The following is a 25095-nucleotide window of genomic DNA, read 5'->3' as shown; positions in this document are numbered from 1 at the left end:
GATCTGTGTCCCCGCCCCTCCTGCGGTCCCCAGAGCTAGCCCCTCTTCTCAGGTCGAGCACTTCCACCCCGTGTGGCGCGCCACCACCGCGACGGCCCCCGCAGCAACAGGCAGCCGGCGGGGGAGGGAAGGCGGTGGGGACAGCGCGGGCCGGGCTGCGGCCGAGGTTCCCCGACCGCGGCCGACGCTCCCCTGGCTCAGTAGCGCACCGGGAGCAGGTGGCTGCCCTCTGTGCCCCGGCGCGCCCCGAGCCCGGGCGACGGGAGCCCGGCGGCTTTCCCTGCGGCGGTCTAGGAAGAGGCAAAGGCCGCGGGAACCTGGCGGGGACAGGCGAGGCGAGCGGGCAGGGCGGTGTGGACCCCCACGTGCCGCGTGGGCCACAGGACTCGCCCTCCGCGGGGATCGCGCCGCCTCCACGGCAGCAGCATCTCGCGCTCGCTTTCTCGGTCCCTGAGGACACCTAGTGCGGAGCCGCGGCGAGGAAGGGGCGGGCGAGGGGGGGGGGGACACCAGGAGGAAGCCCCGGGCGAGAAGCACCGCTCCCGCCAGGAGAGGAGCCTTCCCGCCCATCCCGAAACTTTTCCAACAATCGCAGGCATCATCCTCGCAGGTTCTGGCAGCCCCGAGTCGCCATCGGGGAGGAGGCTTAGCAAACACACACCCGTCCCCCCCCCCCCCCCGGGCACACAGGCGGAGGTACACAGGCCCCCGGGAGGGACCGGGCCTCTCGGGAGGTGACTGAGGGCGTGAAGGCAGCAGGCGGCCACACAGCTGAAAGAAACTCCCCGAAAGCCGGAACGAGCGCTTAAAAACCTGCACCAACTCGGAAGGGTAGCGGTACCCGGAGGTTTTGCGTAACTTTGCCCACTGCGCCCCCGCGTGCAAAGGCGTCCCCTCGCACTCACACCCTCACCCCACCCCCGCTCCGCTGCGGCCCGAGCCTGCCTTTGTATTTCGATGACAGCGAACGATGTGCTGATCTGAACCAGTGGTGGTAGTGGGGGTGGTCTGGGGGGGGGGACTGTAAATTGGGTGAATTCCACCTCCTGACAGCCCCAGATACGGAGAGAGCTAGCACCGGGTTCTCCCCGAAGGCGTCCCCTCCTCTTCTCTCTGACCTTGGGTCTCCAGCTTCTTCACTATTATGGGTTGAAGAAGATAAAGCACAAGCAGATCGATGTGTGTCTTTTACTGAAACCACAGACTTTCCAAATCGTAGCCCTCTAAGAGCTTGGTGGGGTTGGAGAAAGGCAAGTTATTTCGGGGAGCAAGAGCACCCCTCGGAAGGTTCGCACGCGGCCTGGCGGGCGCCTAGCCGGGCTCAGCGCGGCCGGGCGAAGTGGCTGGATTATGTAAGTAACAGCCCTCCATGTGCTCACCACCATCTGTTAATATCTTGATATTGGAAAGTTCGGTGCCTGAGGCAAAGCCAGGGTTGGCGGCAAAGAGCTTCCAGCCTACTCCTTATTACTTCAGGGCAGGGAATGTACCTTCCTTTGATCGTTTTTCACCCACTTCCATAAAATCAAGTAGTCGTGTGACCCTTAAATCACTGACAACTCCTCTTCCCCGCGGGAGTGTGTTTGTGGGGGACCGGTGATTTTCTTCGAGGTCACCTTATTGTAATGATTCCTTCCAATGAATTCATACTTTTATGACAACTGCACTCCTTTAGGTAAAAGGGAAGATTCTTATTTGGAGGTGGGGGCTTTATTTCATTTAAAAAATTATTATTTTTTTTCTCCCAGCACCTATGAGTCTAAATTCTTGTAAGGGTTATATTTCAACTTATTTGGAGTGATTTCTCTTGTTTATTTTGAAAGCTGTTGGTTAAACAAACATCACTCAGAGGCTTCTAAGCAATGGGGTTCCCAAGAGAGAAACGCTGCAGCTGCTACTTGCTACTGATCTTGTGGCATTTCACTTTCTCCCCCCCACGCCCCATTCAGAACAAATTCAGGTTGGGTTTGGCGTCACACAGGGCACTGAGGATGAGAATGAGAGAGGCCAGCAGTCAGTCTGCCTCTAGGCAACCTACAGCAGGCCTGCACCCTGGGGGTGGTTTTTCTTTGTCCTCCCTTCCTCGGGTTGGTGGTAGTGGTGGTGGGTGGTTGGGTTGGTGAACTGGTGACTGTGAAGGTTCTCGGGCACCCTTCTCTGAAATCCACGATCATGTTTGCCTCTCAACTGGATCTGGTCAAAAATCCCCCAAATTAGTTTTAAGATCTGGTGACAGTTATTTGTAAGGTTTTAAGTTACTTGCATGCACTGCTTTCCCTCCTACCCTTACCTAAGGGCTCTAAGAAAGAACAAGAGGGGGTAATAGACCAAGGAAATGTCAAGGCAAGTGTGTTTAACCCAGAACCAGATGTCTGAGTGATAATTGCAAGAGTTTGACTAAGAGCACACAGATTACCTCTCAGATAAATATGCAAAGGCAACCTGCAGGGAGAGTTTGTTAGAAGGCCGGTCAGAACTTGGGTTAACTTTAAAGTTACTGGGATTGTGTTGGCAATGGGGCAGGCAAAGGGGTTTGCGTTGACCCTAGGCTTGGCTGCTTGTTTCACAGATGGAGCCAATATCTAGGCGACTTCTCGTCTCCGGGCTGACTGATCGCTTGTTCCCTATCAGAAAACAAACCAGGAGTCGCCCGAGATATGGGGGGTTGGGCCTCTCGCCCTGCTCCAGGGCCGCCTGAAACCCGGGAGAGAGCCGCAGTTCTGACAAGAGAGGTTGCCAGCAGCCTGGCCTGTTCGGTCGCCCCGACAGTAGGGGACAAGACAGGGCTCGGCGTAGGCAGCTCCGGGAGCTGGGCTGTAGACCGAGCTCGCTAGCCCAGAGTCGCACGCGCTCTTACAGCGGCTCCTGCGCCCTAATGCGGGCTGCGAACTGCCGCGGCAGAGCGGGGCGAGCCGCGAGCCTCCGGCTCCCAGACTAGGGGTAGGGGAGTTTCCTTGTTTGTCAAGTGGGTTACCCGGACTTCAGCTCGGGCCTGGTTTGCCTTCGGCGTGATACAGGATTTACTCGGTGCGCAGGAAACTTTTCCCGCCGCCAGATCCCAGGAGTGGTGTGTGCAAAACGTGCATCGGAGCGCTAGGTGCAATTGCCCCAAACTTGTGGGCTGAAGTTCAAGCCATTTATTTCCAGAGTCTGAATCTTATTCTCTCTCCTTGCCTCCTTTCTTCCTGCTTCTCCCCCTTTTCCTTTCCTGGCCTCCTCCCTTTAAATGTCAAACTGAGCAGATGGTTTTAAGGTGTGGAGGGCATACACTGTTTACTCCTACCAGTTTATTTGTAGGCTGGCGGTAACTTATGTGTACAAATAGATTCTTAAAGAAAAATAATAGGACGGGTGAAAAAAAGAAAGTAGCTTTGATCTATTCTCAGAACCCAAATTCCGTGCTTAATACACCCGCTTACCTCGAAGGGACCCAACCAATAGAAGCATTATTCCATCCTGTATCTAATGGGCATGTTGATAGATTATTTCAGTTCCCAGCTTAAATTGTCACATCTCGATTAGAACACTTGATACAGTAGCCGTTCACTGGAGGTGTGACTGGTGTGTGTGCACTCGTCTGTGTTGTTTCCATAATGGAAGGAGGGAGTGTCTGGGGGCAGCGAAAGGGGGACGAAAAGAAAGCTGGGGGTGCTCTCACGTAAGTCTCTTAAGTCTCTTTTCTTATCCTGGGCAATAACCTGGTCGACCTGATTTTTTTCCCCTTTTCTTTTCAATGTTTGAATTTTGTGCCAAAAGTTTCCTGCAGGGTATAGACAGACACATGCTACCAACGCTATTCTTATTCAAAAGAGAAGACTTAATATCCTCTTCACAGTTTGATGAATTTGAGGCTGAAATTGTAAATGTCCCAGAAAACAGTGGTGTGTGTGTGTGTGTGTGTGTGTGTGTGTGTGTGTGTGTGTAGAAGATGGTAGCAGTGGTCGACCAATGTACTGGCCATACACTTAATAAATACTGTTATCACAGCACTTGATTCAACCTTTGCTATGATTAAATTTGAGGGATACAGAAAAAAATACTTGTTTCTTCCTACTTTAAAAAAAATGAGCATCTAAACGACTAGGTATGAGTGTCTATGTTTCGAAGCTCTTGCAAGCCCTAGCTTTTATGGGATCTTTAAGTCATAAACGCGACTGCTTTATTAAAAGCCGTTTACTCTGCCGGTGAACGGGACCTTCCAGCTGCAGCTGGAGACTCTCTCTTTAGCATTTGTTACTTACAAAGCCCAAGGAGCTCTTTAAGAGCGACATTATCTTTTTTTTTTTTTAATCTTACTGGTTATTTTTCATCCAAGAAATATCAAACCAAAGTGAATTTTCTCTGGCTTTATGTTGGAACCCAACACTTCGGTTTTTAAAATGCTTGCCCAATAAACTTCAAAGTTTGCTACCCAGACGTCGAAATTGTGTAAATTCTATGAACTACTTTCTTTGGTCATTCCGGGGTGAGTGATCTAGTGAGGGATAATCACGAGATAATGTTTGTAACATATCTTTTTTTAGTGGCTGCTGCACCCATAATCCGAATATTGTTGTCACAAGTAAGCGAAGATAAAAATTTTTCTTCCTAATAATTTTGACGGGTGATTGACGGGAATCAGCCAATGTTGATCTTTTGAATATCAGATGCAACGGACCCAGTGTGAAACCTCTGGCACCTATTATTTTAATTGCAAAACCTACCTGTATTTTTTCGTCCACCTCCTCTTCAAAAGGAAGCAAGGGTGACCTGTGTTGTTGCTACAAGCTATGATCTTTTTAGAAGTGCAATGGTTTGAGGATCCCCCACTCCACTCTCTCCTTCTTTACCACTCCCACTCCTAAAGCCCCCACTTTTCCTCCAGTATACTTTTTCCGTGCTTTCCTCCACCCAAGTTCGAGGAGCGCTCACTCGCTCGGCCACTCGGCGAACTCGATCAGCTGTATCTGGGAAATGAGAAAAAAAAAAAAAAAAAAGACCTGCGTCCTGGAAGAGCGAGTGTGAGCCAGGCGCCGCTTTGCATAGTGCCCGCAGATGGCTCGCTGCGGCCCCGGCGCGGCGATCCAGGCGCCCCGAAGCAGTGGCAGGGCGGGGGTGGGGTGGGGGCCGGGGATGGAGGCCGGGGAGGGGAAGCGCAGGGCCCCTCTCCCCTCCTCTCTTCCCAGCCCCTCACCCCCACCCCTTTTATATATATATTTTTTTTTTCCTCCCAAGTTCTCTTGCCTCGCTATCCCCCCTTGAATCCGAAGGCGCCTCGCGATTGGGTGCTGGGGCCGGGTACGTCAGTCAGACTGTGACGTGCAGTCTTCCTGTTTCCTTCAGCTGTGTCTTAAAGTAAATCTTGTTGTGGAGCGGAGCCCTCAGCTGAGGGAGCGCTCTGAAATAATACACCATTGCAGCCGGGGAAAGCAGAGCGGCGCAAAAGAGCTCTCGCCGGGTCCGCCTGCTCCCTCTCTGCTTCGCTCCGCTTCTCTTCTTCCCTCTTCTCTTCTGCTTTCTTCTCTCCTCTTCTCCTCTCCTGCTTTCTCCTCTTCCCTTTTCTCCTCTCATTTTCTTTTTTCTCCGCTTCTTTCCACTCCTCTCCCCCTCTTGCCCCTTCTCTCCAGCTCTCCTCTCCCCTCCCCGCCCTCCCTCTCTCTCCCCTCTCCCTTTCCCACTCGCCCGCTCGCTCGCTCTCGCACAGACTCACCGTCCCTTGTCCAATTATCATATTCATCACCCGCAAGATATCACCGTGTGTGCGCGCGCGTGTTTTCCTCTCTCAGCCGGCAAAAAGAGAGAGAGAGAGAGAGAGAGAGAGAGAGAGAGAGAGAGAGAGAGAGAGAGAGAGACTCGGTCCCACTGCTCTCTGCACCGCGTAAGTATCTTCTCTCCCTCGTGAGTCCCCTCCCCTTTTCCAGAATCACTTGCACTGGCTTGTTCTTGAATGAGAAGGAAAGAAAAGAGCCTCCCATTACTCATACCCGTGTAAACATTTTTTTTTCCAGGAGAATGTGGTGTTATTTAAATGAATCATAATAAAATAGCCTCTAAACAGTTTCTAAGCAGGAGCCTCAGTGGAACTCAGCGCCCCGCTCCTCCCAGTTCCTAAGAGTAAGTGATCCGCTTGGCTTTTATTTCTTTCTCTTTCCTGCTGGTGGCTGGGGGGTGGCGGTGGTGGTGGCGATGGGGGAGGCTGATGTGGCTGGACTTGTCGCTGATCTTGTCACCTTTTGTGTCCTGTTTCTGGGGTGCGAGGAGGCGTTGGCTTCCTTTCCTTCTTTCTCTTGGCCTCTATTCTCGGGAAAGAGGACCGCGCGAGGGGGACCGGGTCGCTTTTTGTTCGTCTGGATCCCCGCTTTTCCGCCAAGCCTCATCTTTCCCATTTCCCGAGGTTTAAAACTCCGGGGCCAGTCCCCACGTCCTCTCCCTTTGTCTTGTTTATTATAGCTGCCTTTCTTCCCGGCTCTTGCAATTTGCTTGTCATTTGCATACCTTTCACTTCTCCTTTTTAACCCCAGCAGAGGGCCTGGAGTGGGGAGGAGGAGAAAGGGAGGAGGGGGGCGCTCTGTTACTTTCCTCTCAAAACGCTGTCGACGCTGAAATGTTGAAATCGGGGTTGGAGCGGTGGAGTGATGGGTCCGGCGAAACCAGAGCGGCGCCCCTCTCCTGAGCCCAGAGCTGGGGCAAGTTGAGTAGGGTAAGGGGGCACCTGGAGCCCTCCGGGGTCGTGTGGTGGAGGGAGTGGGGCCTGAACGCCGCGGAGATCGGATTGTGGCCGGGGTGGTCTTAGGGGTGTTCTTGGGCAGCGGATGTCCGAGGCGAAGACTCTCACAGCCATCGCTGGCATTCTATGGTGTTGGGCCGCTTCCGTCTGGTCTTGTCTGGGTGGTACCTACTGTTTTTTCCCAGTTCGGAGGACTTATGGAGGGAGGAGAGGAGAGGTGCGAGTAATTGTTGCTGGGAAGAATAGTGACGAGGGCGGGAAGAAGGGGGAAAAGCTGCTGTCTTGCCCGAGCAGACTAGAGGGGTCAGGGAGGGGGCGAGGTTTTTTGCGGGGGGGCGGGAGATATCATCCAAAGTCCAGTTTAGCAAGTTGTTGGCTCTTCTAGTGTGACATCCAGTTAGTCCTCCTGCTAACACTGAGCGTTGGTGGAGGGAGCGATGGGGGTGGGGGTAAGGGGGGGAGTAGCTTTCCACACTCACTGGTCTCCCGCCCCTTCCCAGCTTCTTCGGAAGTGGAGAGTCCTCCAGGCTGAGAGCAGAAACAGAAGGAGGGGTTGGGCATAGTCTTAAATAGCCCAAGGAGGCAGGTTGGAGTGTGAAACTGCTGTTCTTGGCAACCCAGAGCCCTACTCCGCCTGGGGGAAGGCTGGGAACTCACCTGCTTGTTTTTATTTTTCCAAGAAGGTCTGTGTTGTCTCCTTAAGCTTATAAAAACAGAGTACAAGGTGGCCTCCTCTCAAAGTCAAGGCTAGAAGAGTCTCTTTTTGTTGTTTTTTTGTTTTTGTTTTTTTCTTTTCTTTCCCCTACCCCCTCCCACTCTCCCCCACACTCATGCCCTCCCTTACCAAAATAATAATAATAATCCCACCCCCCCACCCCTGACACACATACATTTTCTTTCCTAAACTAGGTAGGCAGAAATCTATTAGCAGAGTGCGCATGGGCAGGGCCTGACAGGTGTGTTGTGTCAAGAAAGACAGGTGCAAATTTCCTCTGTGTCTGTGTGTCTGTGTGTTCCAGACCACAAGGCTTGCTTGAGGGTTGTAGAGGTTTATGAATTTATGGTTGTCCTGGTTAATAGGATTGTCTGGGCTAATGGAAATTGGGCTGTTGTTGTGTTTTTAGCCCTGTCTTATGAGTTCTTTGGGAAGGGATGGGGACAAGTCTGTATGTATTTGTTTATTTTTCTTAAGGAGGTTGGCAGGCTGCTGCTGAGGCCATGTTTCAGGCTTCTGTCTGCCAGTGGCCAAAAGCACCCCCACTTCAGGCAGCAGGTGGAGAGAGATTGACTTTCCCTTTGCTTCCCTCCAGTTTATGCCTGTCTCCCAGGTTTGTGCTTGGCAGAGAGAGAGAGAGAAGTCCTTTGTGTGTGTGTGTGTGTGTGTGTGTGTGTGTGTGTGTGTGTGTTGGACAGAGATGGGTGTGTGTAATTGCCAAAAATACCAACGTCAGTTTGAAAGTGTTACTGGTGTTAAAGCTTATCTTTTTAGCATGCTTTCTCACTGTCCAGAAAGAATAGGTATGTGAATAAACTTTTAAGTCATATGTTAAATACTGTCATAAAGTAGAATTCACTTGTCATTGTACCAGATATGTGCCAGATGTCCTAGATATGACTTTGATGGAGAAGAAAAATCTCAAGTACATGAGAGGTAACTGTGCTTTTCTATTTGATGCAAGATTCAGGCGGCCAGTTCTATGAAGAGTTGCTTGCAAGAACTTCTGAGTATTTTCAAAATGAAATAGACTGTGTGTGGTGAGGAAGAAAAAGGAGAGTGTTCTAGTTAACCTACTCATGGATATGTTTATATAATGGTAAATAGATGAATTTAAGGACTGCAGATTGATGTGTGAGGGAGGATTTGGGGAATTCAATGTGAGGACTCTGTGGATTCTTAAAATTTGACCTTTTAAATTTTTGCATTAAACAGGCTCCTTCTTTAAATTAAGTTGCATAGAAATAGGTTAGATGATAAATGGTTTTTCTTGGCTTGTTTTGTTGTTTGGGTGATTAACATTGTTTCCATGAAAATAAGATAGTATGTGTCATTTATTCTTTAAACTTAAGCATCAAAGCTACCCCCTCTATACTTTCTTTGGATGCTTTTGAAGTTCTTTTGTAATTAAAATGTCATCTATGGCTATGTTCATTTACTTTATTTTTAATAGGGATTATCTGTGTTTGGCACTTATTGATATTTTATGTGTCCATTATGCAGAATTCTGTTTAGTTTAATCACTACTTTGTGGTGGGGGGAAAGTCATGCATACATAACATGCATCTTTGTTCTCACTTTTATTTCCTAGCATCACTCTTCTATAAGCAGCACATGCAACCTTAAAACCCAAGCTAGCTTAATTCATAAGTTGCCAGACTTATTCTTTAGTTGTTCAAATTCAAAAGGCCTTTTTTTCATCAATTTCCTATATCATTTCAGGAATTAGCTCAAATTTTCAGTGTTAATATGAAACTTTTTACATTTAGGACAAAAAGGAAATTGTAAAATGTTATTGATATTATAGTATGAAAGTGGATTCTGAATGATGTGTTAATATAGTATTCTAATTGTTTGTATAAATTGGAAGGGATATATAAGAAGAATTTCTCAAGCCTTTTTTCCTAATGTATTTAAAGCCTCAAAGCTTAGATGTTTTTAGAGTATCCCAAGTTTCTGCAAAAAGGACTAAAAGTATATTTTCTTAAGATTATTTTTCATACTCTTTTATTTACCCAACGTGGTGAATTATTACTTTTTAAATAAGTAGAGATTTATAATTTGGGCAGTCTCAGAAAATGTTCTGTGTTCATTTTGCAGGTGAAAAATGTATAGAATTTTTAATAGAATCATAAATGAAATGATTATGATTTGAGAACTCTATCATGATAGGAAAATTTAAACCCTTTCAATACAATCTTAGTTAATGGAAGTATTAACTTATGCCAATTGGGTTCTTTAAAATAAATATCAAAGGTTTTCTTACCTGAAGATAAGAAATGTATCTAAAGGAAACGTTGTTAAATAGCAGATATGAACTCTTGAATACAGAGAAGGGAGCAGCTTAGTGATATGGGGAGGGGGAAGTACCTAAATCAAATCATCTGATTATTTTCCCCCTTGAATTACTGATTTTCAGATTGATTAAAAAGAGTCTTTGTTAATGATATTCCACTTAACATTTCATAACCAGGTTAACCCAAGTAGATTGGAGATCCATTCAAAGATGACTTTCTAAAAGAACTAAAATGTAAGCAATTTTTCCAAATAATTTTATCAACAAAGACAGATAATCTAAATCCAAGCAGGAAGCCATGCCAACCTTATATTCTCCCTGTCTCATAAAAGATTTGTCTGAACTATCTGGATAATTACCATAATGAAACACTTCTTTGTCCAGAATCTGGACTCCAGATAGATGCAGTAAAAGTTGCATCCCCTTCCCCAAAATAACTTCTTTATTAGAGTGGAGCACTGAGCTACTTTCTGCTTCATATTGCAATGTTCCTTTGAAATTCTTTACTGAAAATTCTTCTCTACTAACATTAAGTCAATCAGGATTCTTAGAACTCTCTCTTTTAAATAGAATGTCAGATAATTCCAATTTTAATGAAAAACCTTTTGGAATAGTTAAAATCTGTTCTTATCTGTTGTCTGTTCTTATCTCTTTCTGGGAAGAATCTGCTATGTTAAGATATCTGTTGCATGGGAGTTATTAAAGCATTTGTGTAGATTAGATGCCAAATGATGCAGCAAAATATTCAATAATTTAAAAATTCTATATAGCTTTTCATATTAGTTAAAGAGGACTTTATAGGAATAGAGTATGTGTATTTGATCAATAATAATTTGGGTTCAAAGTCTACATCAGTATTTTTTTTATTCTTGCTGATATTGATATTTACCAGTGCTGATCAAAAGGTTTCATATTGCCTAGTTAAATCAGAATTAACCTTTAAAAATTGTGAGAATCAATTATAATCATAGCTGAAACATTATGGCTTAGTACATATTTTGAGAAATTTAGGAGTTTTTGAAAATCTTAATGGAGAAGACAACATTCATGATAAAGTCATTCCATAGCATCCTTTAAATTCTGAATTGGAAAACCATGGAAACACTTAGAAAAATGTTTTCAAGTGATTTAGTTTACATTATGGTCATTTGATAGAGCATTTTCTTATGTGGTGAACATATCAGTCAGTGTGTGTGTGTGTGTGTGTGTGTGTGTGTGTGTGTCTTGTTTGTGAAACATGATGTTATTAAAGTACTGTCAGCCAGTTATTATTTATCTTGCCTATAGCCTCCATGGGTTATGGTCTCAATGAATACTATCACTCTATCTTTATTTCTAAGTTTAGGTCTAAACTTTATGGAGATATATATTTATTTGTTCCTATTAATATGATGTCTTTCTGGATTAAATCATTTTCTCTACTTTTTCTCATTTGTTTTGTTCTGTGTATTATGTCTCAGCTAGACATTTTACAATAAAACCCTGAAAGTGTTTAAATTTTATTAGCCCCAAATAGAAAGGAATCATGATTTAATTTTAAAATGTGAAGCAATTGAAAGATAATTTCAAAAAAATCAGTTTAGTTTGGTGAATTTGAAGAGAGTTACAGGATTATCTTGGTCTTAGCAGACTGGATGAGCATGTTTAATTAACACTTATTCTCCACTGAAGATGAAAGTATCATGTCTCTCCACCTTAGAAAGAGCAGGGCCCTCCTCTTGGCTCTGGCATGAGGCAGGGATGCAGCTGTTGATACCTAGGCTGGATGAGAGGACGTGCAGATGATACAGGTAAATGGCAGTTTGGAAAAGGAGGATGCCTGGGGATGACCTTGTGCACATTAATGAAACTGGCCTATTCTTTCTGAGGCTCTGCATCAGAGGTGATCTTCTAGTAGTAAGATGGGCAGGAAAGTCCAGTTTGGGTGTTAAGGTGAACAGGGAGAGAAAATACTGCAGGAAGTTTGTTCAGTATTTGATTGGATATCCGTGTGCTTTGCAAGTGATATTAAAAAGAAAAGGATTTGCACACAGAAAGAAAAGAGGTAAAATTTTAAAATAATGACAGTGAGCTCCATTTCTGGAAAGCTGATATATGCACAAAAGAATTTTCTTTGTAACCCCCCACATTTCCAAGTGTTCCTGTGACTAATAATCCAGCCTTTTTCTTGTTCTTTCTCTTACCTGACAGCCACACCTGATTTATCATGTCTAATATTTTAGTGAAATATTTGTCACTGTGTTTTTGTATTCCTGAAACCAATTTCATTATTAATCTGTGAGGAGTCTCAATTACTCTGAATTCAGTCTTCAGCCCAATATTATAGTTATTGAGATGTCTTCATCCCAAGTTCAGAAAATTTTATCCTGAAGCATATAAAAAGTATTTCATCCTCAAGTGTACAAAAATATATAGAAAGAAACATCATCTTGCTTTCATGGTTACCTAAAGCAGATTCTTTGTAAGAAGTTTATCTTCATATACACCAAAAGCTGCATGATGAAATCTTTGTTGCATTAAAAAAAAAAAAAAAAAGAATACATATTGTTGCCATGTAAGCATTGAGCATTTTCTTGATTTTTGCAGGCTATTTCATGCTGAAATTATGCCTATTTGCATGGATAGTCATTCTTTAAAACTAGCCACAGATGCAGTCCTAGGGAGCACGTAGATGTTTTTACAGGTGAACCGAAAGAGATGGGAGCTGTTCCAAACACTCTGCACGCTGCCTTTGGCAATAGACCCTGTTATTGTGAAGATGTGCTCTGTTAAGCAAACGTGAAGTTCAATATCAGATAAATCCAGCATGAAAAAAATATTTTCATTTTCTTCAAAAATGCTAAGTGTAAACAAAAAGATGTGACATTTCGCATGTACACAAAATTTGGGGTTAGCATTGCTAGTTAATAAGTCTCACAATATGTCAAGTGCCTTTTATAAAATGCAAGCAAGGATGTTCCCATTTTATATTGTGTCCCCAAGAAACAACGGAAGTTCATATACAAAGAACCTATTTCCCTTTCTCACAATTTGATTGATGTTATTTTCTTTCTTTCTATATCTTCAGTCATATTTTTTTCTGTTTTAATTTTTTTTCCTTTCCTGTTACTTGGCATAGGAAATAAGATTCACAAATGGAGTATGTTAAACCATTTCTTTAGGTGTTTGAAGTACAATTTGGGCAGATTTTGACAGAAGAAAACTATACTAAAGATGTACTTTGCCTAGTCCATAGTTTATTGTGCCACATATTGATTTTTCAAAAGTGACATTTTTCTTTTCCAGAACCCAACTTTCTAATAATTAAAGTTATTAAAAGGACATTGTGAAAATTTATAATATTCTTGGTTATAGAAAGATATAGCCACAGACACCATCTTCACATATGATTTCACTAATAAAAATGCATAATATGCTAAATAAGCAGACTTGTAAAATGAGTATTTGTGCATTTCTTTCAATGCTAAATTAGCCATTTATGTTTGAAAAATGCTGATTGGGATGTTCTTCACATTTCACATATGACAAAAATATTTTAAACTTCAGTAATAAAGGGTATGTGTAAAATATTTGCATTTATTTTAGAGTCTTTTTCCTTCAGTAGCATTAAAACCACAATAGTTTTAATGCAGAAATGGAATTTTTCATCCCAATTTCACACAGTCTCAAAATCTAACCTTATTTCTTAAGTATAGACCACTTTCATCTTCTTTCATAATATGAATCTCAATGCCCAAAATTTAATCAATTGGTTGTCAGAGGCTGTGTTCTTATAATCTACTGTTTCTTCTGAAGATAAACAGTATCATTTTAGGCATTTGTGAAAGAGAATCATATTACTGGTGCTTAAGCAGTTTTTGCTTTTTTTTTTTTTTTAATCTTAATCCATCTTAAACCAGTGGAGCAGAAATATTTAAAAATGTTTCATTTCAAGCAGAGTGCATAATAAATTGCAATAATTGTAATGTGCCATAAATCCCAGAGCCTATGCATTTTGCATTTGATTCAGGATTGAGGTCAGGAAATTTGGAGAAATTTAAAGAAAATGATTCATCAGTCCTTTTGTTCTGTTGGCCAGGGTCCCGGGATTCTTGAGCTGTGCCCAGCTGACGAGCTTTTGAAGATGGCACAATAACCGTCCAGTGATGCCTGACCATGACAGCACAGCCCTCTTAAGCCGGCAAACCAAGAGGAGAAGAGTTGACATTGGAGTGAAAAGGACGGTAGGGACAGCATCTGCATTTTTTGCTAAGGCAAGAGCAACGTTTTTTAGTGCCATGAATCCCCAAGGTTCTGAGCAGGATGTTGAGTATTCAGTGGTGCAGCATGCAGATGGGGAAAAGTCAAATGTACTCCGCAAGCTGCTGAAGAGGGCGAACTCGTATGAAGATGCCATGATGCCTTTTCCAGGAGCAACCATAATTTCCCAGCTGTTGAAAAATAACATGAACAAAAATGGTGGCACCGAGCCCAGTTTCCAAGCCAGCGGTCTCTCTAGTACAGGCTCCGAAGTACATCAGGAGGATATATGCAGCAACTCTTCAAGAGACAGCCCCCCAGAGTGTCTTTCCCCTTTTGGCAGGCCTACTATGAGCCAGTTTGATATGGATCGCTTATGTGATGAGCACCTGAGAGCAAAGCGTGCCCGGGTTGAGAATATAATTCGGGGTATGAGCCATTCCCCCAGTGTGGCATTAAGGGGCAATGAAAATGAAAGAGAGATGGCCCCGCAGTCTGTGAGTCCCCGAGAAAGTTACAGAGAAAACAAACGCAAGCAAAAGCTGCCCCAGCAGCAGCAACAGAGTTTCCAGCAGCTGGTTTCAGCCCGAAAAGAACAGAAGCGAGAGGAGCGCCGACAGCTGAAACAGCAGCTGGAGGACATGCAGAAACAGCTGCGCCAGCTGCAGGAAAAGTTCTACCAAATCTATGACAGCACTGATTCTGAAAATGATGAAGATGGTAACCTGTCTGAAGACAGCATGCGCTCCGAGATCCTGGAGGCGCGGGCCCAGGACTCGGTCGGGAGGTCCGACAACGAGATGTGTGAGCTCGACCCGGGTCAGTTCATCGACCGGGCTCGAGCCCTGATCAGAGAGCAGGAGCTGGCTGAAAACAAGCCCAAGCGAGAAGGCAACAACAAAGAAAGAGACCACGGGCCAAACTCCTTACAACCCGAAGGCAAACATTTGGCCGAGACCTTGAAACAGGAACTGAACACTGCCATGTCACAAGTTGTGGACACGGTGGTCAAAGTATTTTCGGCCAAGCCTTCCCGCCAGGTTCCTCAGGTCTTCCCACCTCTCCAGATCCCCCAGGCCAGATTTGCAGTCAACGGGGAAAATCACAATTTCCACACCGCCAACCAGCGCCTGCAGTGCTTTGGCGACGTCATCATTCCGAACCCCCTGGACACCTTTGGCAACGTGCAGATGCCCAGTTCCACAGACCAGACAGAAGCACTGCCCCTGGTTGTCCGCAAAAACTCATCTGACCAGTCTGCCTCCGGCCCGGCCGCTGGCGGCCACCACCAGCCCCTGCACCAGTCACCTCTCTCTGCCACTGCAGGCTTCACCACCTCCACTTTCCGCCACCCCTTCCCCCTTCCCTTGATGGCCTACCCATTTCAGAGTCCATTAGGTGCTCCCTCTGGCTCCTTCTCTGGAAAAGACAGAGCCTCTCCTGAATCCTTAGACTTAACTAGGGATACGACGAGTCTGAGGACCAAGATGTCATCCCACCATCTGAGCCACCATCCTTGTTCACCAGCACACCCACCCAGCACCGCCGAAGGGCTCTCCTTGTCGCTCATAAAGTCTGAGTGTGGCGATCTGCAAGACATGTCCGAAATCTCACCTTATTCGGGAAGTGCAATATCCTTTTATTTCCCCCGCTCAAGAAACAAACAACACAAAAAGCCAAAAAAAAAAAAAAAAAAAGTTTTTCTGAAAGGTTAGGTTTACACAATATAAAGAATAATGTAGATCAGCATCTACTCCAGAATGCAATCTTTCTTGTTCCTCAGTGTCATAGGCTTTTATCAGCATGATCACAGAAAAGCTTAACACTAAATTGTCAACTTTGCAACTTTCATCGGTTGTTAATTGCCTCCATGGGGTGGTTTCTCGTGTGCTTTTTCAGTAGTGTATTTTATGCTGTTCTTCCTGTATACCTTCTTTTTTTTTTTTTTTCTAAGTATAGATTCAGAAATGGAAAAAAATTCTCTTTGTAAATATTGAATTCTCTCAGATATTTTAAATATAAAGATGGTAAATTTTATTATGGAGTAAGGAGAAAAGTCAGTTTTCAGACCCATAAGATTCCGCAAAGAAGAATTCTCACTTTAACCCATCTGCAAGGCTACTGGTCCACTTAAGGAAGGCCCGATTAAATCTTATGGAGAGCGCTTTATAGGTGGGAGGCTGCTGTCCTGTGGTGGGAAAAAGATGGATGTGGCAAGGGGGGAGTTAGATTCTTTAATCTTTAAGTGAGACTCTTTTTTATAGGAAATATACAGGTACTGATTTATTCAGACAGCATCAGTCTCTCCGTTCACCCAAGGTCTGTTCTTTGGGTCTGGTGCAGCTGCCTCTATGCATGATTAACCTCTGCTCAACCATACACAGAAATCTTTTGTCCTAACATACACAAAGCAAATTATTTTGGAAAGCAAGAGAGCACAATTAAATATAAAACTCAGCTGTATTCGACTTAAAAATGACTCCTTTTATGACTCCTTTAAATTTTGAACTTGGCTTTTATATAGAGGTACCAGATATATATATATATATATATATATATATATATATATATATATATATATTAGTATACCTATCCTAACTCCAGCTATTTTTAACTGATGACATTTTTCCCCCCTCTGTAAATTGCTCCTTTCAGTAATTTTTAAAAAAAATCTTGCAGTTGTTAATCTTTTGGGGTAGTAGAATAATAAGCATTTGGGGACAGGTGGAAGCATGTTTTTTGTTTAATAAGTTACCAGATGGATATAAAATTTAGCAATTAACTTAGCTGCTACAAAACTGAGGATTTTGAGCAATCGTCTTGATGACTAGAGATTGACATTTTATTATCTAAGCTCACTCCAGAGGCTGCCACATAACTACAAAGTCCCAGCTATGATAGAAATACGTTTTCTTTGGTCATCCTCCAGCCAACTCTCAGGATAGGGGTGAAGTTTTTGGTAAGGTGAATTGGAGCCACAAGTTTGAGATGCTTTGGACAGTTAAACATGGAGTCTCCCTCTGTACAAGGAAGAGAAGAACATTGTGAGAGGGTCGTTGAGGTCTTAGATTGAGTCTTGACTTGGGTGCTGATTTAACTTCAACATCTCAAAAAGTTCAAATTCCACCTGCCAGTCATGAAGCTAAAGTGTAACAAGCACCATGATTTTTATGTTATAAGCAGGCAATGAAGTTTTGTTCACATGGTTGGAATATAGCTGTTGGTGATGCAAAAGGGTGAAGTAAGGAAACGCAATGTTTTGAATGGTTTTTCACCCTTCCCAAGAAGAGGATCTTTTGAAGTGCCTACCAGGATGACGTGTAGGGCTGGACCTTGTGGCACTTCAAGAGAGCCCTAAACTTGTGAAACAAGGAGTGTAGTAGTGAGTTGTTTCTTTCTCCCCCACCCCCACAAGTGTAAAGGATAAAGGTATGTGCATGCCCATATTGATGAATATCTGAAACCAGTTTTCAAAGTCCTATAAGTCTATACTAATATAAACTCTTGCTTGTGATGCCAGTTTATAGTTTTTAGAGCTTAGCCTTCTTGTTATAACCAAATAACTATAATTCGCCTGTGTTTTTTTGTTTTTCTAAGTTAGTTTGGTATTCTAGGGGAAAAAAAAAATCTTTTAGATTGCTTTAGTGTCAGCTATGTTCATTGTCTCACCCTCTCTAAATCCCCTGAGGAATTTTGAGGATTTGAATGGAAAGAAGTTTCTTCTATTTCTCTACATACCAAAGGCTGTAAAGAAAATATAGTTGCTTTTGCTGCATAGGGATAACTTTTCCCATTTCTACCAATATAAGATTTTTATTAAACAGTGATGGGGAGAAGTACCCATGATCACATGGAATGTAGCTGCTTAAGCCTGGAGTTGTTCTCTTGTATCATTATGGCTGAAAGCTTTGGGCCTCTTGTTGTAATTAATGGTTGCATTTTCCATGTTTGGGCCTACTAACCTCTGGTTTTCTCCTTCTCTATTACATTGTACACCTAACTAGTCAGCTTATTAGTAGATTTTTTTTTCTCAGGAAGAAGAGGATAGACAAGCCACCTTTTCTGGTCCCCACAATTCTGGAACAACTGAGAATCTATTTATTGACAAATTGGATTCACTTTGCTCCTGTCTCTATCACTGTATGTCAATGAGTTCTACCCTTGATTTACCTGATTATAGACAAATTGTACTTTTCTCTGAACTCCTTTTTCTATTTGATTATAGACAAAATTTTCAAGCTTAGTTTGAAGAAATCTCGGAATCATAACAAGTGGTGTTTAACTTTAGTTTTAGGGATACAGAGCCATGTTTGAATCCCTTTTACAATTATTTTGAGGAAAGATCAATAGAAATAACCAGAAGTAGAATGAAATGGTACCGCCATGATTATCATTCTTGTGTTTTTATTTTTGGCTCATGGTTTTCCAAGTTGTTTTAAATAATTTAAGTCTTAAGGAATGATTCTTTTCTACTCCAAAGGACATCATCTGTTTGTTTTTTGTTTTTTGTTTTTTGAACAAAGTACCCAAGATAAAAACTATTAAGAACATCAGCTTATCAGCTGAATCCATCCTAAGTTGAACACATTAAATATATATGTTCTAAATAATAGAGAACTCCACCTCATCGCCTGTGGTAGGAAGGAAATCATGAATGTGTGCATGTTAAACTGAAAGTCAATGCACCTGGTCAAAGAGCTCATGTCTTGGATATAAAAAATATGTTCAGTATCTTTGCAAATGAATCTATTTAATCAAATATTAAGTTTTATTCAAATTCCCAAAGAAACAACCAGCCAATTGCTTTTCTTCACAATGTTCCTTGTCATTCATCTTCTTTGCATCTCAAGAAAAATAGCCTTGTTTAGGCCTCAAACATTTGCATGCACCCAATTAAAGCACAAGAGTAGTATTATAGGCCATTAAGATGTGCAGGTGAAGAAATTGAGCTTGATTTCTGGGGCAGTCAGCTTTCCCCTATTTGACTTTTAGAAAGAATATTAAAACTACTTGAAATTTAGAAGGAAAAAAAATGTTTAAATGGTAAGAAATTAAAATTCAATCTGAAACATGAATTAAAAATAAATTTCTAAAATATGAAACAAATCCACAGAAGCTGATTTTTTTACATTTTTAGACGTTTCCTGGATCCATAATAATTCTCTAAGTGATAGTGATACACACAGATTAAGTAAGGATTGAAAAAGTGTGGGTCCTAGTCTCCCCAATGTCCAGGAAAAAAATTATAATTTAAATTTTTGTCTTCCAAGAGAACAGTGTAAACTACACATCCCTCTGGTTACATTGAACTTCTTAGTAGAGTAACAACTTGCTCTGTTACTGTCATTAAATGAGGGAATTTAGCTCTTTCCTCCCCATCACAGGTTCCTACAGGAAGCCTCTTAGAAACAGCAGATCAGACAATAAGGAGGAAACCAAAATTCTTTAGGTTTCCAAGCATTTGAGAAAATATAAGTAGTCCCAGTCCATTTCCTTGGAATTGCAACATATAACATTGTCCCGCAATCCAGAGTACAGTTTGGTAAAAGAGAATTTTCTTCCTGCAGCCTTCACCACCTATTATTTTTCTATTTGCCTCTTTCCTGCCTCCTGCTCCTCCCGCTGGGGCTGTTTAGGTAAGGTTGTATTGTGCTTGGTAAACAGACAACACTTAGCTTCTCAGGTTGTTTGGACACCACTTTAGGTTCAGCTGCTGTACCCTGCTTCTCTGATCTTTTATATTCCCGAGCAGATGTCTTTCATTAATTTATGGATTTATCATCTTTTCTTTTTTTTTTTCCCTTTTTTCTTCTTTTTTTTCTTTTTTACACCTGGCAGCTGTCTCAAGTTTCAGCAGTTATTGTCTATTTTGCATTACACATAGAATTGAATGTCATCTGTCTTCACAAAGCTATGGCTAAGAGAATTGAGGCAAAGCCACATGAGCTGCTGGGACAGATCTTGCTTGCGTTCCATCCCCCCTCAACCCACCCACCCCCCCTCCCCCCTCCCTTTACCTCCTTAATATTTATTTGTGCTCATTTTCTTTCCTGGCCTTGAATGGAGCTTAGCTCGTGTTCAGTACAGCTGTATGTTTACTGAATCTATTCCATCATGAGTCATTGTGCGTGTGTAAGTATCCAGGAAACAGCTAGTGCTTTCTTGGAAGAACAGTTGCTTTTCAGCACACGCACTTAAAAGGGAAATTAACCAATTGGTCAGTTCAGATTTATTTTGAGGAGAAAGAAAGGATTATCTAACTGTTGGCTTTTAAATGTTTCATTAGCTATTTTTAATAGTTTATTAGAAACATATATTTTATGGGAATTTTATCTTAATTGCACAATGAGCAAGAGATAGAGATTTATTCTGTGTTCCATTTCAACTGATCAATTCCAAACAAGACCAACAGGAAACATTTTGAAGCAAAAAAACATTTTGAACTTCAGAAATCCAAATTCGAGATTTTGTGTGTGTGTGTGTGTGTGTGTGTGTGTGAAATTAAAAAATTCTCAATTCTGATCAAAATATGATGGAGATTTTATTTATTTTTTAAATAAAAACTGCAACATCGTAGCAAAATTGGAATGAAAGGAAAGCTTCAGGAAGTTTCAATAGCTCTCTGCCTATCTGAGGAATAAAGCAAAACAGTTGAATTTCGTGTGAGACCAGATTTTGAAAGATGTAGGACTCATAAGTAATTAAACATATGAGGTTGTTTTCATGTAGCCGTCTGAAAGAAGAGATTGGAACCCAGATCTGAGAATATTGTCAAACTTGGGGCTTCCCTAAAACTCTTATCATGAGGCAATAGGAGACAGCTTGCAGCTATTATTTCACTTATCCATTTGGACAGATGGTCCTGAAGTGTCCTGGGCTCCTTTAGTCTTCTCTATCAGTCTAATGGAGGTTACTGGAGGGCCTTTCAGCTCTTTCCTTGGCACAAGAAGTATGTCAGTCATAAATTATCGTCTTTGTAATCATTAAGGACCTCAAACAAAAACACAAGTTCAGTTAAGCTGCTTTGGCTTACAGACATAAAATCAAATTTTCTTTCTTCAGTGTTTATTTTCAGTTACAACACACACACACACACACACACACACACACACACACACACGCACACACATGCACGCACAAAACCACAGTGCTTAACTTTTCTATTTGCCAACCAAGGTGATCTTTTTTTTTTTTTTTTTTTTTTTAATGGCATGGGGTATAAAAGGGAATGTTAATTGAACAAATTCTCAGCCGAATATTTGGTTACATACTCTGCTATTAGTAGTCAAGAGCTTATCAATATTAATTTGATCATGATTCTCTAGTACTTCTCTGGTTCCCCTCCATTCTTACGATTAGTCATGCTGTACTTGATGGAGGTCATTGGGAAACCTTTATCTTCTGTGAGTGGCTGTGTTTATTTGCCTTTTCTTCATAAGATGTGAAATTCTGTTGGGTAATCAAGGGTGTTTGTGTGTGTGTGTGTGTGTGCGTGTGGTGTGCATGAACCTGTACACATTTTCTTTTTCTTTTTTTCCTTATTTTTTCCCAGACTCTCCTTTAAGAGAAAAAATCCTTAGAGAAGCTTCTAGGAAAGACCCTTAATTGACCTTGTGGGGGACCACATTGATTTTCTCCACGTGCATCTTCATTTCTGATAAATTATAAAGCCATTAATTTGCTGAGGAAATGGCAGGGCCAGGCTGCGGCACAGATGTGACCAGAGCCATCCCAGCTCAGAGTCTGCTGAGGAGTGCCAAGAATCCGGGCGAGAATCAGGAAGCCTAGATTGTTATGGTTAGCCTCACATTCTCTTGGGAACTGTTTTAGTTGCTGCTGTTTACAGATCTAAAAGGTAATGATGTTTCCAGATAAATAGGCCTTCTTATTTGGGGTAAGTGGCCATTTATTGATCTACTAACCCACATTTATTGATTTGTTAGCCCCAACTACTGTGTCACTCTCAAAGGAGTTAACTATAAATCCAGGACAAGCAAATCGTATTTGGTTTTGGACCATTGCTTTAACAAAAGGGACACCCCCCACCCTGTTCTCCCTGTGCCAAAATTACCCCTCCAAAGTTAGAATCATTATTTTAAAGGAAACAATTCAAAAGAGATAAAAGTATGATAGGAAGAAATCAAGTCACGAAGCCCCATTAGATTAGCACTAAGAGGTAAAATGTGAAGCTTGTGTAACAGTGTTCAATGCGTTTTCTATGTTCACGTATGTCAGTATAATAATTTGATGTAAACCACAGGGTGTGGAGAGTCAAACAAACAGAACTGTAATTGTGATGAAGGAAAAATCTCTTATGATGAGAGTTGTGCAGTAACACATTGGGTACATCTATCTCCTTAGCAACAAGTGAATGTATGGATAGCATACGGGACCTAGAGCAGGAGACGGGTTTGGCCACCCTTGTCACAAAGTAGCCAAGAATCTGCAGCTAATTGTTCTTCCTCACCTGTACATTTGGCAATTTCTGACTGGTGATAGATTCCTTAGCCAGTGCCATGGGCTGTGTGGTGGGCCTCCATTCTGGGGGTGACTGTGTGCATGGTGGGGGGCAGGAGTGACAGATCCTTGTTGTTTATAGAATTTTCTGCCTTAACCAATTGCATCCTACATGCAGGAAGGATTGTCACCCAATCACTTGAAAAAAGCAAAGCTCATGTTCTTTTATACCCGTTACCCCAGCTCCAATATGCTGAAGACCTACTTCTCCGATGTAAAGGTAGGGGTATTTTTTTATTATTAGTTTTTCTTTTTCTTTTTTTATTTTCTATGCATGTGGTAGTGATTGAACTCTCAGAAGTTAATGCAGATGAATATGGAATCAGCTTATTAAAACACCTGTGTCTTAATGGATTGGATGCACTTGTCCTTTTGTCTAAAGGTGTGCTGAGCAGAGATGCCACTTGTGTATTCAGACCAAAGGACTGGTATTCCCAAGTTACGTGGGTTTGCAGCGTAGTCCGGGAAACTTCAGCCTCTGTCTTTGTATGTTTTAGTAGCTTCCTGGAAGAAATTTCCTCTCGTAATGGATGGTTGTGCTTTAGAGAATGTTTCTCCCCCCCTCCCCTCTGCAACAGTAAACTGTTTCTGTTTTTGTTTCTGTTGGTTCCCCCATATTTGTGCCTATGAAAGCAAACTCTAGCACCTCTTTTTCCCCCCTGTCGAAAAGGAGCGTGCATTGAAATTCTCTATGCAGTAGCTGCTTAAAAACAAAAGTGATGATTGTCTCTTATTTACAACTTAATTTGTTGTTGATGTAGAGTACACTGAGCATAAGGAGAATGAATAAAGTGACAGATTCAGGACACATTATTCAAATGAGGATATGAAAGCTGTCGGCCTACAGCTGCAGCCTCCCTCATTCTACAGAATATGGGGACCTCCTGGTTCTCTGTGTGTGTGTGTATGTGTCTGTGTGTGTGTGTCTGTGTGTGTGTGTGTGTTGTGTGTGGGCTTTAAGTAATTGTTTGCATCAACTTGATGTTGTGTTAATCATCTGTAACTTTTTAAAACATAGATTGGGTTTTGATGATGATAATGGCACACATGGTATCATTATCCAAGGAACTTGATAAACATTACATTAGCTGAGATTAGTTTATTAGGGTTGGGTGTTTTTTCCCCCACCCCTCCACTGCCCACCCCCATATGTACAAGTTCTTATTTCTGCCACTGAGAACTCAGAAGCTGCCAAAACATGCTCGCTCCTCTCCGGCTTCCCTCCACATAGCTTGTTTTGTACTCCAGGCTCGAGTTGCTTCCTTGGCCCCATTTTGCAGGCCAACTCATTTCAGTTTCCTTCATTGATGTTTGATTTGGCCTTATGAGAAAAGTTCTGTTTTCACTCCTGTTTGCTTTTGAATTGTGTGTCAACTTGAGCCTTTTATCTCTCCCCTTCCCTGGCTGTTCTCCTTAAGTGGAAGGCATGTTTTCTCCTCGTTCAGTGCCAACCGGCTGGGAAGGACGGGAAAGGCAGAAAAAGTCTGGAACAGAAAGGGGCTGCCTAAGAACAGGCTGAGTAACACAGGAGACCAAGAAAAGGGTCTGGGTTTGGGCGGGGGCGGGGGGTGGTGGTGGATGGAGGTGGGGTATCTAGAATAGACTTGTAGAAGGGAATTGACCAGCAGGTTGAGGACTGGCTGGCTTCTAGAACTTGGTAGAACCTGGCAAAGTTTATCTTCTAGGAAATCCTCCCAGTATCTTGGTTTGATGAGGGGAAGATAAAAGAGAGGCAAAAAAGGATCATGACATGCGCACACACACGCATTGTGTGTCCATGTCACCTCCTTCACTCCTCCCCTAGTGCAAAGATCTGCAGGGTGTGACATAATTATGGTAATACTTTATATTATTTATATAGCATTTTTCATCTAGAAAGAGGTCAAAGAATCTTACCAACTGAATACATAAGCAGCACTCACCCACCATTTAAATGCAGCCACCTGGAGGGCTGGACAGCAGTAGCCATTCTCAGCCATCAACACTACCCAACTGTAGACATGAACATTAGGTACACTCATGTTTTTGTGCACACATGTGGTGGGGAAAGCATAAGGCAAGGAAGATTATTGATCTATGGTTTTATAAATGCCATGCAATAGAAACTAACAAGAAACCATTCCCATTTCTTTAGAATACATCTAGCGATGCAGCATCACACATAACTACCTACTCTGTATAAATAACAATTAAAAACCTGCATGCGTATGTTATTTTAAAAAGTGGCCCATATTCAGATTATAAATTCTCTCCATACCTAGCTTAACCATACTGGGAGAGAAAACTATCAAAGTGTATGGGAATCTGGTTAAATAACAATTAGGCACTCTAATGGAGAGGAAACAGTAGGATATAGAAGGCAAAGAAGAAAATCACCAGAGGTCATTTCTCTTTTATTTTTGGAATGAATTATACATTTTAACTTTCTTAATTGTCTTTTGTTTGGCTAATAATTAATGAATTTGTATTCCCTGAGCTCACGCTGATGAGAATGAAAAGTCATGCATACAAGGGTTAAAGGTGGTCCTGGCATGATGACCCAGAAACTTTCAGATAACAATGGCAGATCTTTTTGAGATTTCCTTAATATTAAGAATCATTCCAAATTGAATGTTGGTAATG

The 25095-nt window shown here is 42.4% G+C and overlaps 1 protein-coding gene across 1 annotated transcript in view; it reads left to right on the top strand.

Annotated features, from left to right (window-relative positions):
* The first annotated feature begins 13862 nt into the window (after positions 1 to 13862).
* Prox1 (prospero homeobox 1) overlaps positions 13863 to 25095 on the top strand; it is a 40040-nt gene continuing 28807 nt past the window's right edge. The window contains exons 1-2 of the mRNA XM_076832157.1: positions 13863 to 15587; positions 22586 to 22693. Coding sequence (XP_076688272.1) covers positions 13863 to 15587; positions 22586 to 22693 — 1833 coding nt within the window. The remainder of the gene's footprint in view (positions 15588 to 22585; positions 22694 to 25095) is intronic.

This window comes from Callospermophilus lateralis, chromosome 13 (assembly GCF_048772815.1).
Source record: "Callospermophilus lateralis isolate mCalLat2 chromosome 13, mCalLat2.hap1, whole genome shotgun sequence".
NCBI lineage: Eukaryota > Metazoa > Chordata > Mammalia > Rodentia > Sciuridae > Callospermophilus > Callospermophilus lateralis.
This window is presented reverse-complemented; position numbering and strand designations above follow the sequence as displayed.